Here is a 15,633-nt window from a genome sequence, read left to right on the forward strand (position 1 = left end):
TTTCTAATAAAACCTAAGAAGACAATATATATCTGCAATATTGTATAAACATGTGTAGTGTTTTGTTTTAGGAGCCTAAAGTAACCTTATATTTCAAAGCAAGTTTCACCTCTTGCATACTTATTATCAATACATTTTGTTTCGAGCATGACAGAAAAAGAGTATGTAAGTATTTATGTAAGACTTGTAAGTAAGTAAATAAATTCGAACATAAATTAAAATTTAATTTTTTAATCAGATTATATAGAAAATGTCCGAAGGCATGCCTGATAAAAATACTCGTATATGTACAGAAGTCACTTTAGTTTTCCATGTCAATGAAAAGATACTGCCAAAAATTGACGCTTTTTCTTCCAATAAAGAAGATCGAATAGCTATTGTGGTTTTAGTATTTGAAATCGAAAAAATATTAGCAGTGCCAAGCATTAATGAAGGAATAGAAAGGAATATCGCAGAAGTAACACATAACGCTATGATGAAGTCGAAGATTGAAAAACATGTAGTTGGAACCTGCTTTGATAGAGCTTATTTAAATCCTGGATATTTTAATCGAGACTTCAGGTAGAAGACTTTCATCAATTTTCAAAGAAAAAATTGCAAAATAAAAACAACATACAAATGTGTTTTGCGTTATTTGTTCATAGCGTTGTATTCTATTTGTTAATAAATCATTATTATAGTAAGTTCTTACCTTTAGACCTAATAAATGATAATTATATAAACATGAAAACAATTTACATGGTATAAATAAATTCGTATCAAAGACATCTGCAAGTTTGGATGCAATAAAAGATTGAAATGTTTAAAGAATAATTAAATTATGTAAAGAATCTCTCTAAAAATTTCTGTTAATAAACTTAACCGACATCATTAAATTCCTGATAACAAATTAGGTTGATATGGCCATGAAACATTTTTTTGTAAGCACTAGAGCAACGAAGAAATTAAGAATTTAACCTTTCTTCTTGATGAGGGTGTGCAGGATATCATCCGATTAAATTAAAATTTATAGGGATTTTCTTTTTTCCAAAAGGAAAAGAGAATTTCCACAGGCCTATTGAACTTTTCAAACTTTGTTATTTTTAGACCACCCTATAGTGGGTCGAGAGACAAAAAATCTTAGCTAAAAACTATGTATGGCATCTCAATAAATCAAACTATTAAACTTTTTGTAGACACTTCAAAGTATTTCGAAATTGATTCTTATGTACAATTATAATTGCCTATTGTCATTATTGCTAGATATATCTAACCTCAAACACCACGTAAAAACAGTAATTAGAGAGATAAGGCAATAACTGATTCTTTTAAAATAATTTCGTAACGTATTTTAACGTAATTTCGTCCACGGGTCCCAGTGTCGTCCGGAGGTCTCAAGAAGGTCAAAAAAAATCTTTAGAACTTCTGAACCTAATAGCTTTTCATGGTTTACTCATATCGAGGTAATTATCCTTACAAAATACGTTTTCGGGTGTGCTGATCACGAATCTGTAGCCCCTGTGACCACCGTACGTCAGCTTGAAGGTCATTTGAAGTTGAACTTCGTTAATTTGAGAGATCATATTTTTGACCTCAGATTCTGAAAGAGCTTGGAATTCTCGGTTCGGATATATTTTTACCCGTGTGTCACAGAGACCTCTAGAGGTCATATGAAGGTCAAAAACATTCTTTAGAATATGGAGGCAAAATTGGCCATTCTAAATTCCCTGAAAAGTATTTCGTCAAGGTACTTGGATTCAGAAGAAATGACATTCGCACTAAGATTCACATCCAATTGTAGACATTTCCGCAATTCTAACGCAATTCTCCTGCAATCGCGCGTGCTGTAAGTTATAACGGTGACCGCTGGGTATTTTTTCACTTTTACCTACACGTGTACGACCATCTTTATGAGGTCGAACTTATTCGATTTGTCTGTTTCATTACCCGTCAGCTAACTTCAGTGTAGCAATGGAAGCTTGTGGCTTGTAATTCGCAAGACGGTCAGGACGAATTTTTTACGAACAAAAGACAGTTTACTCCCTACAAATTTAGCTGCAATAATATTTATCTTTCGTTTTTCTGTGAAGTTTCTAGGTGAAGGCGTGAATCTGTCACAACTTTTGTATTGTTTGTGGGAAATACGTCATCAGTGTTGAAAGAAAAAATTTACAAATAGATTAGAAGAAAATTACAGAAATTTCTTCAGTCTAGATACTAGTGGAATGGATACTTTGTGGACTTCGAAAACTGTATGCGTGAAATGTAGATTGCAACTTTATTATAAAAAAAAAAAATATTTTCCTCACCAATGATTTTGCGAAATATGACAGATCGTAACACAGATTGCTATTTCTGCTTAACTAATAAATCTGGGTACAACCGTGAGAGCATATCTCTTATATCTCGTGAATCTGTTTAGCCTGACTCTTCATGTCCTCATCACCATTAAGCATGATATGAGATAAATTGACATGTCGACTAATAACAAGCTACTAGGTTTAGCAGTACTAAAGAATGTTTTTCACCTTCATGTGACCTCTAAAGGTCACGGCGACTTGTGGGTAAAAGATAACCAAACGCAAAATTTCCCGCTCTTGCAGAATTTGAGCTCGAAAATATGTTATCTTTGAAATCGATTAAGTTGATCTTAAAATGGCCTTGATCGCGACATGTAGGTGTTATAGGGGCCACGGATTCGTGATCAGTTTACCCGAAAACGTATACGAGGTGTGTTCAAAAAATAAGGTGACTTTATGGTTTTCTCAAAAAATATTCATTTATTCCTCAATATTTATGTTGTCCCCTTCAAAGTGATCTCCCTCAGATATAATACACATGTGCCAACGCTTTTTCCAATTATCGAAGCACTTCTGATAATCATTTTGTGGTATAGCCTTGAGTTCTTTCAGTGATGTAGTTTTTATCTCCTCAATTGTTGAAAATCGATGTCCTTTCATGGGTCTCTTCAGTTTTGGGAAAAGCAAAAAGTCACTGGGGGCCAAATCCGGTGAATGTCATTATTGACTTCCTTCAACATCTCCTAAGCGTTGGTCATGCGATGGATCTTTTGATCAAAATTAAGCAGTTTTGGAACAAATTTCGCTGACACACGTCTCATACCCAAAACGTCCGAAAAGATAGCATGGCACGAGCCAACCGATATGCCAACATCTTCAGCAACTCCTCTGATGGTAATTCGGCAATTTTTCAACACCATGTCTTGCACTGCTTGAACGTTTTCATCTGTTGTTGACGTGCTGGGATGTCCAGGGCGAGGTTGGTCTTCGACATCCTCTCGGCCTTCTTGGAACAGCTTGTGCCACTTATACACATTTTTCTTACTCAGAGTAGACTCACCGTATGCAACTGTCAACATTTCAAGAGTTTTAGAGCACTGGATTCCATTTTTCACACAAAATTTAATGCAAACTCTTTGCTTCATTTTTTCCGAAAGAAGAAAATGGCCGAGCACACCAAACCCTTCTAACCTTTTATGCGTCTGCCAGAAAAACAACACGAGCTATATAGTCAAAACTGTGAACATATGATCGTGACGAGTGTACCAACACAACAAAACAAAAAATTTAAAACTTGAATGTACGTACCCTGCGAAAATTGAAAAGTCACCTTACTTTTTGAACACACGTCGTATTTCATTGGGTTCTGTCGGAGGACTTTTCAATTTCATTGTGTTGTCCTAAATTATCTATTATTTTAAATCGTTTATTTTTTACCCAAGATTCGCAATCATCTTTCACGAAAGTCCCTGTGTAAGCATTTCTAGTCCCGATTGAGCACTTTAATTACAATCTGTGCACTTTTCTAAACTATTACAGACATTTCGAATGTCCCAGTTTGAATTTACTATTATTGAAAAAAAATCATAATCAGCAACCCCTAAAACCTCCAAGTAAGAACTTTTAGTGCAACCTGTTAACTTTTTTAAAATTTCTCCGCCGACATAAGCACTTTCAGTCAAATTAGTCAACTTTTCTCAGATTTCTTTGCCATTTTGTATCTGCCTTTTCGAATTTAGCATTTTTTACAAATCGTAGTCAGCGACCTTTAATAACCCTTGATAAACACGTTCAGCTTAATAGTAAGTAAGCACTTTTAGCTCGATTTTTCATTTTTTCAATTTTTTTCTGAGATTTCGGATCTTCCGGCCGAATGTGCGTTATAGGGGAAGGGAGAAGAACGGATAACAAAATTTATATTGACATGGTTTTATGCCGTAGAAAATCCTCTTGTTTTCCTGAAAAATTTGAAACTTTCTATCAAACTCTAAAGTATCAATCTGCACGGTCTCTGTATTTCCCCTACATTTGAGCGCAGGCCTTTTAAAATATGACAACTTTTCTCTTTTTATTTTCGTGCGTTTCTTTTGAAAAGTCTCTTTTCAAAAGGTGAGCAACTTTTTACCATTATTTTTTTTCATAGAAAGCCAAAAAATTCTGTTATAATTTTGCTGTTGCATTTATCTTTTATAAAACCCAACACTTTTTTGTTGGCTCGCGGCATTCAGAAATCATTGGCTTCAGGGCAGTGTGATGTGTGAAACTTGACAATATCTTTATTTATGTCGGAGTAAATGTCTGCAAATTTCACTTCATATATCAAACTATCTGTATCTGTGCTCAAGAGTTTATAGTGGGTACCACATTTTACACATATGCAGAATTGTTAGCCCTACATATAGCCCTACATATATTTGTAGCCTTTGCTCCTATTTCAGTAAAGAATCTATTTAATTTTTTATTAATTAAGATCGGTTAAATTTATGTACTCTACAAACTCTAATCAAAAGAAGATCATTTGTTAGAGAATGCTTTAGAGCCCAATAATAAAGAACGTACTTTTTACATTCCCATCAAGAGAAGGTATTAGATTTATGTAAAATTCTACCCCCACCCCTCCCCGTTTTTGTAGAATGTCCACGTTTTGAGATCCCATGAATCCGAAAAACAGGTTTTGACGAATGTGTCTGTATTTCTGTGTGTGTGTTTGGCTGGGTGTGTTGTGTGCATGAAGATTTTTTGTATGTCAGAACGATAACTTTATAAAGAATTGACAGATTGGATTTTTCTTTGTTATACTGTTTGAGTGTTCTAAAATAAAGGTCAAGTTCGTTAGCCAACCATTTTGAGTAAAAATTAAAAATGTGAGTGTATTTTGAACATTTTTTTAAATTAAAATATTGTCTGTACGGATATTCATAGTGTTTAATTAGATGAACAATTTACTCTAATGACTTTTGTCTATAAAACCAAAATTTACCAGAGTTATAGCATTTAAGAAATTTCGAAAGACACTTGAAAATAAACTTTTTTACCCAAATAACGGACGATATAGAAAAAAGTCAACAGAAGAAAAAAATTTCTTTTTTCATGCCCTACAAGACTGTTGTAACAACTTTTTGAATTTTTTTGGAAAATGAAAATTCAAATTTTGACAGCATCAAAACATAATGGAAAATCGAAAATTACATTTTGCGGTTAAACTATGCAAAATAGGTGAAAAGATGGCTAGACAAAAGTTCTGCATTTTAAAAAGATCCACAAATTTGAATTAAATCACTCTTTAATAGCATGCTTATCTTGTGATTTGATTGTGAAAAATGATGTTAACAATAAAAGAATCAGCCCGCTGCGCTGCGTTGACACATTCTCATCACACCTAATGTTCTTTGGTGATTTAATGATTATTCAATTTTTTTATAAATAAACAAATATGTCGAAAAAATGGCCTTTTTCTATTTGACATTCCCAGTGCTCGTCAGTAACAGGAAAATAGTTGAAATAGCTTGAGTTACATAAAATAGCATTATTTAAAGATATTCCAATATAAGACAATATACAAAAAAAATTTGTCATTAATAAATTATTTGTTGACAACTTTATTTCTACGATTTTCCATAAATACATGTTTTCACATTCTCATCATTTATAATTGAGAAAGTATTAGAATTGTCGGAAATTTGACATCCCAGTTTTTCAACCGATCACCATGTTTCGAGACCCCGTGAATCCGAAAATCAGATTTTCACGATGGCATCTGACTGCCTGTCTGTCCGTCCGTCTGTCCGTCCGTACGTAAACACGATAACTCTCGAAAAAGTGAACAAATCAAATCCATCTTTGGCACGCATTTTTTAGGTTCTAAAAGAAAAGACGAGTTTGGAAAACAGCCATTTTTGATAAAAGTTAAAAAAGTGAGCACATTTTGAAAATTTTTGAGACCACTTTCTTTCTGAATTTGAAAATTCAATGTACGGATATTCATAGTATTAGAAAGAACAAACAATTTATCCTTATGACTTTTTTCGATCAAAAGAAAATTATCAGAGTTATAGCGTTTTCAAAAAATTTTAAATCAACCGAAAATCTCAATTTTAAGCCAAAAAAGGCACGATGTGAAAAAAGTCCAAAAAAGAAAAACATTTATTTTTAAAAGCACTACAAGATTATCATAACAAATTTCTGGATTTTCTTTAAAAATCGAAAATTTAAATTTCAATTGCACAAAAAATAATGAAAAATAAAAAATTCTATTTTGTGGACAAACTATGTAGGATACGAAAAAAGATGAATTAACAAAAATTGTTCTCCCAAAAAATATCTACAATTTCGTTAAGAATCACTTTTTGATAGGACGCGTACTTTTTGTAAAGTTTTTTTCAAGTATTCCAAATGCAAAGAATAAATATCCGAGCGCGAAGCGCGAGATTTAACCGTCGCGCGCCCTAGGTGCGCTCAAACTAGCGAGCGATGTGAGCCACGCGCGCAGCGAGTCATGAGAATGTACCCGCGAATCAGGCAGATTTTTTCAGTAGGAGACACATATACGCTTCTCCTTACTGCAACCTGGTGGTTTCGAGTGTTCTGGACTACATGGCAAATGATTATGCTAATCAGGAGAGTACAAATCAACTTGTAGTTTATAATCATCTGGTCAGTCAGCTGGCACATTGAAATCAAAATTTACCAAATGTGTGACCTACTCGAAATTACCGTATGAAAGAGGTTTTCCCATCGTCTAACTATATAGGTTATTTACATCAAAGTATACAATGTAGATAATCTTCCCCGCTTTTTTTTTTAAATGTTTTTTTTTCTGACAAAGAAAAATCGATTAGGACATTAACTTGGCCTACTACGTTTGCCTTGCTCCATTTTCAACAACATATGAATATCAGTGAGGAGTTCCAATCTGACATTTTTATATTCAAATAAGGTGTCACATTTAAAGCCGGGAGTCGTATAGTAATGAGCAAAATGAAGTCCATAAGCAACTTGACATTGTTCCCGGAAACTTTCGAAGACATCAGCCAGAAGTAGGATGTCGGTTTTCATATAAAGCTGGACATATTGACCGAGAGTTCTTACGTCGAATGCACACCATACCTGTTGTGCGTGTTCATAGTCGAAGAGATACGACGCTAGCTTTTCCAATTAACTTTACATGAACCGAAACCTGTCTAAGAATTGCAATTTGATATAAGTATCTTGAATCTACTTGGTGAGTGAGATGTACTGTTCTTTATTTAATGCTAAAACTTTTACTTATCATGAAATTGATTGGTAATATCGCGAATGATAAAGTGAGCGTTGTAATCCCCTTGTACTTTTTTTTTACTACTGATGGTTTGCGCATAATAAATTATAATTTAAAATTAAACTAGCTGAGTTTGTATTTCTCTACATTTTATTCAATTGATTTTAAACACTTCAATAGATTTAAAATTATGGATAAGAGAGAGTTGTTTTCAAATTTCCCACTCTTTCCGCATTACTCAGAATGCACGTGACACGAACTTGAACTACCATCGGCAAATAATGGTGTTCCTTACAAAGCTGGATTTGAAAACGTCGACGGCTTGAAATTTAAATTGCGCGCGTTTTTTCGCATTGGTAAAAATACATCTGACGATAACGGAAACTTCCTTTAGCGATAAAATTTCGTTTCATTCAGCGATGGACCTTCTTTTAAACATACATGGCTTCAAGTTCAAATTTCATACATTTCGCTCTTATGCGAAATATACTACTAATATATAGTACTAGTCTTTCAGGCTACATGCACACTTGAACTTACATACCACACCCTTTGACGTGCTGAGATGTAAACCACTAAGATGATCAGTGATGTTAACATACCTTTAACTATATAAGCATATTCCCATCCTTCTTTCAGTTCTCTATGATTTTTCTATTTTGTCTTTCTTAAAACTTTGTTTAGGTTTCATGTTTTAAATGATCAGCATTATCACTTATTCCCCTTTTCTATATTGAATTAACTTTTTCTTACAATCTTTTTTATACAAGGATTTCTTTTTTGGGAATTTTTTTCAAAGGTATATTTTTTAAATTACAATATGGGGACTATGACTTGGTGGTCCACGATCATTTCTTGGATTCTTGATTTCATTTTCGGGAACTATATATATTAATCCTAGTGTTGGACTTTAAAAAGGATTTTGAATTTAATTATATTATAATTTAAATTTCTTAAATTTTAATTTTTTTTCTATTAAATAGGGTTTTTTAAAACTAGAATAAAAGTCGTAAAATCACATTCTAATTTTTGGGTTTTTATTTCTTTCTCCTGATCAATAAATTATCCTGCAATTTCAGAAGAAAATATTTTGTTTTAACAAACAATTCTCCTGAACAAAACAAACCTATTGAAGAAACATGTTTCATTATGAACTGATTTATGTTCTGGATGAAATCAGAAAATTTTATATAATTATATTTATGTATTAATTTATATTTATATTTATATCAATTTATACATTAAACGTTTTAAGAATTGTAGCAAACGACTGTCAACAATTTACAATAAGTTTTCTTTATTCATTATCGGCGCATTAACAGTTTGAAAACACAAAAGTATAAAAACATTTCTTCGATATTTTAGAATTAATACAACGAATACAAGATTTTTAAAAACAAAAATACAGTAGGCTGATTTTTTTTAAGTTCTGAAGACTACAATAAAAATGAATAAGAAGTTTTTGACAAGAAGATAAATTAACACTATTATTATTTGCAGCATAAGCTATGATTGGAAATGATTAATTATTTATCATAGCCTCATTAATTGTTTGGAATATACTGAGATCAAAATTAAAACATGAAAATATAAAACATATTTTCCATATTCTGAAGTCAACGTAAAACCTTTCTTTAAATTAAAATACAAAATTATGCATATAAAATTTTTAAAGTTAAAAATGATCCAATAAGAAATAAATGAAGGGGCACACTGCATACATGCATACACTGCAAATTATGCGTACCCGAAACAGGGACTATATTGGGCAGGTGTTCCCCGGGCACCACTTTCCCAGCGAAATATTGAAATCTTGAGACCATGGCAAAAATAAGCCTGTCTTCCACGAGCATAACCTCCCAGAGAAATAATCAAATCGTCTCACTGTGGCAAAAATGGGCACGCCTTCCCCGGGCATCACTTCCCCGCTGAAATATTAAAATCTCGAGACTATGTCAAAAAAGGGCATGTCTTCCCTGGGCCTCACTTCCCCAGTGAAATATTAAAATCTCGAAACTGTGGCAAAAATAGGCATGTGTTCCGGGGCATCATTTCGTCAGTAAAAATATTAAAATCTCGAGACCATAGCAGAAATGCGCATATCATCCCCGGGCAACACTTCCCCAGTGAAATATTAAAATCTCGAGACTGTGGCGAAAATAAGCATGTCTTTCCCGGGCATCACTTCCCAGTGAAATATTAAGATATCGAGACTATGTATAAAAAGGCATGTATTCCGCGGGCATCACTTCCCAAGTGAAATATTGGAATCTCGAGACTATGTCAAAAATGGGCATGTCTTCCCTGGGCATCAATTCCATAGTGAAATATTGAAATTTCGAGACTATGTCTAAAAACGGAATGTCTTCCGCGGGAATCACTTCCCCAGTGAAATATTGAAATTGTCAGACTGTGGCAGAAAGGGGCATTTCTTCCCAGGGCATCACTTCCCCAGTGAAATATTGAAAACCCCAGACAGTGGCAAGAATGGGCGTCTTCTTTGAGCATCACTTCCCCAGAGAAATATTCAAATCTCGGGACTATGGCAAAAATTGGCATCATTTCCCCGAGCATCGCTTCCCCAGTGAAATACTGAAATCTCGAGACAATGGCAAAAATCGGCATTTTTCCCCGGGCATAAACTTTCCCGCGAAATATTGAAATCGTTAGACTGTGGCGAAACTGGGCATTTCTTCCCCGGGGACCACTTCCTAAGTGAAATATTGAACTCGTCAGACTGCGGTAAAATGGGCACGTCTTCCCGGGCATCACTTCCCCAATGAAATAGTAAAATATCGAGACCATAGCAAAAATGGGCATGTCTTCCCCGGCCATCACTTTCCCAGTGAAATACTGAAATCTCGAGACAATGGCAAAAATGGGCATGTTTCCTCAGGTCATCACTTCCACAGTGAAATATTAAAATCGTCAGACTGCGGTGAAAATAAGCATGGCTTCCCCGGGCATAACCTTTCTCGCGAAATATTGAAATCGTTAGACTGTGGCAAAACTGGGCATTTCTTTCCCGGGCACAACTTCCTAAGTGAAATATTGAAATCGTCAGACTGCGGTAAAACGGGCAGGTCTTCCCGGGCATCACGTTCCCAGTGAAATAGTAAAATATCGAGACCGTAGCAAAAATGGGCATTTCTTCCCCGAACATCACTTTCCCAGTCAAATATTGAAATCTTAAGACTGTGGCAAGAATGGGCATGTATTTTTCGAGCATCACTTCCCCAGTGAAATATTTAAACTTAGAGATTACGGCAAAAATGGGCACGTCTTCCCCGGGCATCACTCCCCAAGTGAAGTATTGGAATCTATAGACTATAGCGAAAATGGGCATGTCCTCCAAGGCATCATTTCGCCAGTGAAACATTAAAATCTTGAGACCATGAAAAAAAGGGACATAGCTTTCTCGAACATCACTTTCCCAGTAAAATATTCAAATCTCGAAATTGTAGCAAAAATGGTTATTTCGTCCCCGGGCATAACTTCCCCAGTAAAATATTGAAATCGTCAGACAGCGGCAAAAAGAGGAATGTCTTCCCCGGGCCTAACTTCCCTAGTGAAATATTGAAATCTCGAGACAATGGCAAGAATGGGCATGTTTTCCCTGGTCATCACTTCCTCAGTGAAATATTAAAATCGTCAGACTGTGACAAAAAAGGCATGTCTTCCCCGGGCATCACCTCTCCAGTGAAATATTGAAATCGCCAGACTCCGGTAAAACTGGGCATGTCTTCCCCGGGCCTCACTTCCCCGGTGAAATTTCGAAATCTCAAGACAATGTTAAAATAGAGCATGTCTTCCCCGAGCCTCTCTTCCCCAGTGAAATATTAAAATCTCGAAACTGTGGCAAAAATAGGCATGTGTTCCGGGGCATCATTTCGTCAGTGAAATATTAAAATCTTGAGATCATGTTAAAAAGGGGCATGTCTTCCCTGCGCATAACTTCCCCAGTGAATTACTAAAATCTCGAGAAAATAGCAAAAATGGTCATGTTTTCCCCGGTCATCACTTCCCTAGTGAAATACTGAAATCTCGAGACAATGGGAAGAATGGGCATGTTTTCCCCGGTCATCACTTCCCCAGTGAAACATTAAAATCGTCAGACTGTGACAAAAAAGGCATGTCTTCCCCGGGCATCACTTCTCCAGTGAAATATTTAAATCTCGCGGCTATAGAAAAAATTGTCATGACTTCCCCGAGCATCACTTCCCTAGTGAGATATTGAAATTTCGAGACCACGGAAAAAAGGGGCATGTTTTCCCCGGTCATCACTTTCCCACTAAAATATTCAAATCTCGAAATTGTAGCAAAAATGGTTGTGTCTTCCCCGGGCATAACTTCCCTAGTAAAATATTGAAATCGTCAGACTGCGGCAAAAAGAGGCATGTCTTCCCCGGGCCTCACTTTCCTAGTGAAATACTGAAATCTCGAGAGAATGGCAAGAATGGGCATGTTTTCCCCGGTCATCACTTCCACAGTGAAATATTAAAATCGTCAGACTGTGACAAAAAGGGCATGTCTTCCCCGGGCATCACTTCTCCAGTGAAATATTTAAATCTCGCGGCTATAGAAAAAATTGGCATGACTTCCCCGAGCATCACTTCCCTAGGGAGATATTGAAATTTCGAGACAATGGGAAACTTGGGCATGTTTTCCCCGGTCATCACTTCCCTATTGAAATATTTAAATCGTCAGACTGTGGTTAAAATACGCACGGCTTCCCCGGGCATCACTTCCTTAGTGAAATACTAAAATCGTCAGACTGTGGCGAAAATAGGTGTGGCTTCCCCGGGAATCACTTCCCTAGTGAAATACGGAAATTGTTAGCCTGTGGCAGAAATGTTTATGTCTTCCCCGGGCATAACTTTCCAGTAAAACATTGAAATCGCCAGACTGTGGCAAAAATCCGCATGTCTTCCTCGGGCATAACTTCCCTAGTGAATTACTAATATCTCGAGAAAATAGCAAAAATGGTCATGTTTTCCCCGGTCATCACTTCACTAGTGAAATAACAAAATCGTCAGACTGTGGCGAAAATAGGCATGGCTTCCGTCGGCATCACTTCCCCAGTGAAAAACGGAAATCGTCAAACTTTGGTGAAAATAGGCATAGCTTCCCCGGGCATAACTTTCCCTGCGAAATATTGAAATCTTAAGACAGTGACAAAAATAAGCATGTATTCTCCGGACATCGCTTCCCCAGTGAAATATTCAAACCTAGAGACTACGGAAAAATGGGCACGTTTTCCCCGGGCATCACTTACCCAGTGAAATATTAAAATCTCAAGACCATAGCTAAAGTGGGCACGTCTGTTACGTACCGTCATTTTAATTGTCTATTTCGATTGTTTTATTTAATCTTTTGGTTCGTTGAGGCTTTCACAAACTGCCGAATTTAACTCTTTGCATGATTCGTTTTTACTAATGGGTTGAGAGATTACTACTCTCGGAATGTGAGTGACATCGTTGCCGTGCTTAAATTCTGGGAGAGGTGTGCGAATTCAAGAAGAGACAAAACCTTTTATTTCAGAGTATAAAATGGATTGAATTTGTAGCAACTTTATTTAAAAGATAAAAAGAGAAACTTTACTTTTCCTGTGGAAACAAGTAGCTTCTAGTTCTTTTAGTTTCTTTTACGGTTACCGTGGAAAAAAAATAGAATGCATTTAGCAGGAAGAGCGACTAATGGTAACATTTTTCAATAGGAATTTTTGATGACTTGGATGTTCAATATACGGAAGGATGGAATTTGCTGACCAATATTTATTGCAATATTCGCCCAAATTGATCGAACGCTATTTATAGCTGTTGTCAGCAATTTGGCAATTCCAAATCACATTCTTATGTGATGGGAGTATTTGCAACAGGGCTTTTGCAATAGAATTCTTATACTAGAATTCGCTGAATTTAAGAAATTGATTTTCAGCATTATTTTTATATTTCCTTGCCTTGACTTGACGATTAGGAAATATTTTTGCAGTTACTTTAATTCAGCATTTCATGCATCTTGATATTTCTGTCGAATGCATGATAGTGTTTATTATCAGTCAGCTGAATTGGAAAGTGGTGAAATTCAATGTGAGGAAATGAGGGTCGAAAGAATTAAACTTAAGCCGCGAGCCGATAAGCATATACATATGTGAGACAATGCCCTACGTTTAGAGCAAAGCGAAAGACCGGGTTTCAAATTGTATGTATAAGCGCAACTTTTCTTCCGTTTTCTACTCTCTTTCTTTCTACGTCCTCTCTTCGTGGAATAACTTAATTCCGATTGATATTTATTTATAAGTTGTATTTTGATATGCTCTATTCACTTTTTTGTCATAAGAGCATTTATATTTCATTCAGTTTAAAATAATTAAGTTTAATTATAAAGGAGACATGAGAGTTGACAAGGCCACGTCGGATTACTCGGTTCATATAAATTTATACGTATCCGTGCATACTCATTCAGCTGGACTTTAAATCTAAGCTGGTGTGCGTACGTGTTAGCGTACGATCTAGTTTATGCCTCTTTCTCTTACACCCTTCTTTTCATATCTCTATCCTTCATAGGAAAATTCATTGCTACTCGGATCCGTGCATATTTATATGCAGTTATGAAAATTTAATTATAAATTTAGATTCCTGGACATTAGTTCCACTCGTGTTTCCTCATAATTTCCTTTATTATTTATTTTTAAATGATGTTTGAATTGTACGTATGCAACAACTCCACCCCGGCATATTGGTTTTCGTTCGCGTTAACCTAGATCAGTAAGATTGGAACCAATGTTTTAGGCATTAAATTTTAATACAACATGAATTGTGGACGTCATACGTCCTCAACCTTTTAGTTTGAATTATACCCTAGTGCGACGCTGACACAGTTTATACAATAACTGTTTATATTCCAAATAATGGATTTTTAAACGAACGTTCGTGCTCATAAAGGTAAGTTTACAATTTGTATTCCGTATTTTAATTTAGAATTGTAAGTGCTACCACTTGCAGTGCAATTATACTCAAAAAATGCCATTCGCGAAATTTTAGTACGTGAGTGCTTCCATTATAATTGCTTTACAATTGACTTTGTACTTTATTATCTTGAATACTTTTAGAGTACAATTGCATGATTTCTCGTTAAATTCTTTTCCTGGTCGATTCTAGATTTAATTATGGTAACCTGAGATTATGATTCAACATCTTATGCATGTATACACGCATAACTTCACACATTGCTAACAATAGTCTTAACTTTGATATTCTAATATCACTATAGTGCTGTATATAAAAATTTTTTTTTTTTCAATAGTGCAAACATACGTACACAGATATGAATGGTTATTTACATATGTTTATGCATACACTTATGTGTGCATGTATGCGCTTAAGTTTATACATACACGCATACATATGCTTATACAGGTGTGAATGGCTACCTGTCTAGTGGTCACGAGACGTGGCCATAAGTGTGACTTATCTATTTAGTTTTATGTCTCTCTTTCAGATGATGCCTGCAAGAACAAAAGTGAAAAGGGCTTAAAGGCCGCCGGTTTTGGAGGTTCCGTGCTTTGTTAAGTCCTAAGAGAAACTTATTTTGTTATATATAATTTTTCTTTTATATATATTTTGTTTTCAGTGTCCGGTGCCATAGATCAATTGTACAAGAGGGAAAGGGCCATGGGGACGGCGGAAGTGCTCTTGTCCATTGGGGGGAAAGGGGCATGGTAACAGTTACCTTTGAAAGTTAAGAAAAGTTCTCTTTTTGAGAAAACTTCCTCTTTACGATTGAATAAATTTAATTACATTGTAATTCTATTAAAATTTGAGCTATAAGAGGGAAGAGGAACTCACGATTTTCTGTTTGTTACCAGATTCATTTTAACAGAAGTGTTCAAGGAATCGTCTTTGGTTCTGTCTTCTCTCTCGTGGCTCAATAGCTTATTCTTGACTTGTACCCTAATTGTCATTTTAAGCTTAGCCACTTAAGTATAAAATCACTTTTGGAGGCCCAGTTTTTGTTTTTATTTGGAAATTTCACCTTCTCTTCAATTTTTACTACACACTTCATGCTGGCTGCAAAGTTTGAGGGGGCAGTTGGATT

The 15,633-nt window shown here is 35.4% G+C and overlaps 1 protein-coding gene across 1 annotated transcript in view; it reads left to right on the top strand.

Moving 5' to 3' along the window:
* Window positions 1-15,107, top strand: part of LOC117171098 — a 53,986-nt gene extending 38,879 nt beyond the window's left edge. The window contains exon 4 of the mRNA XM_033358150.1: window positions 15,037-15,107. Within this exon, the coding sequence (XP_033214041.1) occupies window positions 15,037-15,107 (71 nt within the window). The remainder of the gene's footprint in view (window positions 1-15,036) is intronic.
* The last annotated feature ends 526 nt before the right edge of the window (window positions 15,108-15,633 follow it).

The sequence above is a fragment of the Belonocnema kinseyi genome, chromosome 4, assembly GCF_010883055.1.
Source record: "Belonocnema kinseyi isolate 2016_QV_RU_SX_M_011 chromosome 4, B_treatae_v1, whole genome shotgun sequence".
Classification (NCBI taxonomy): Eukaryota; Metazoa; Arthropoda; class Insecta; order Hymenoptera; family Cynipidae; genus Belonocnema; species Belonocnema kinseyi.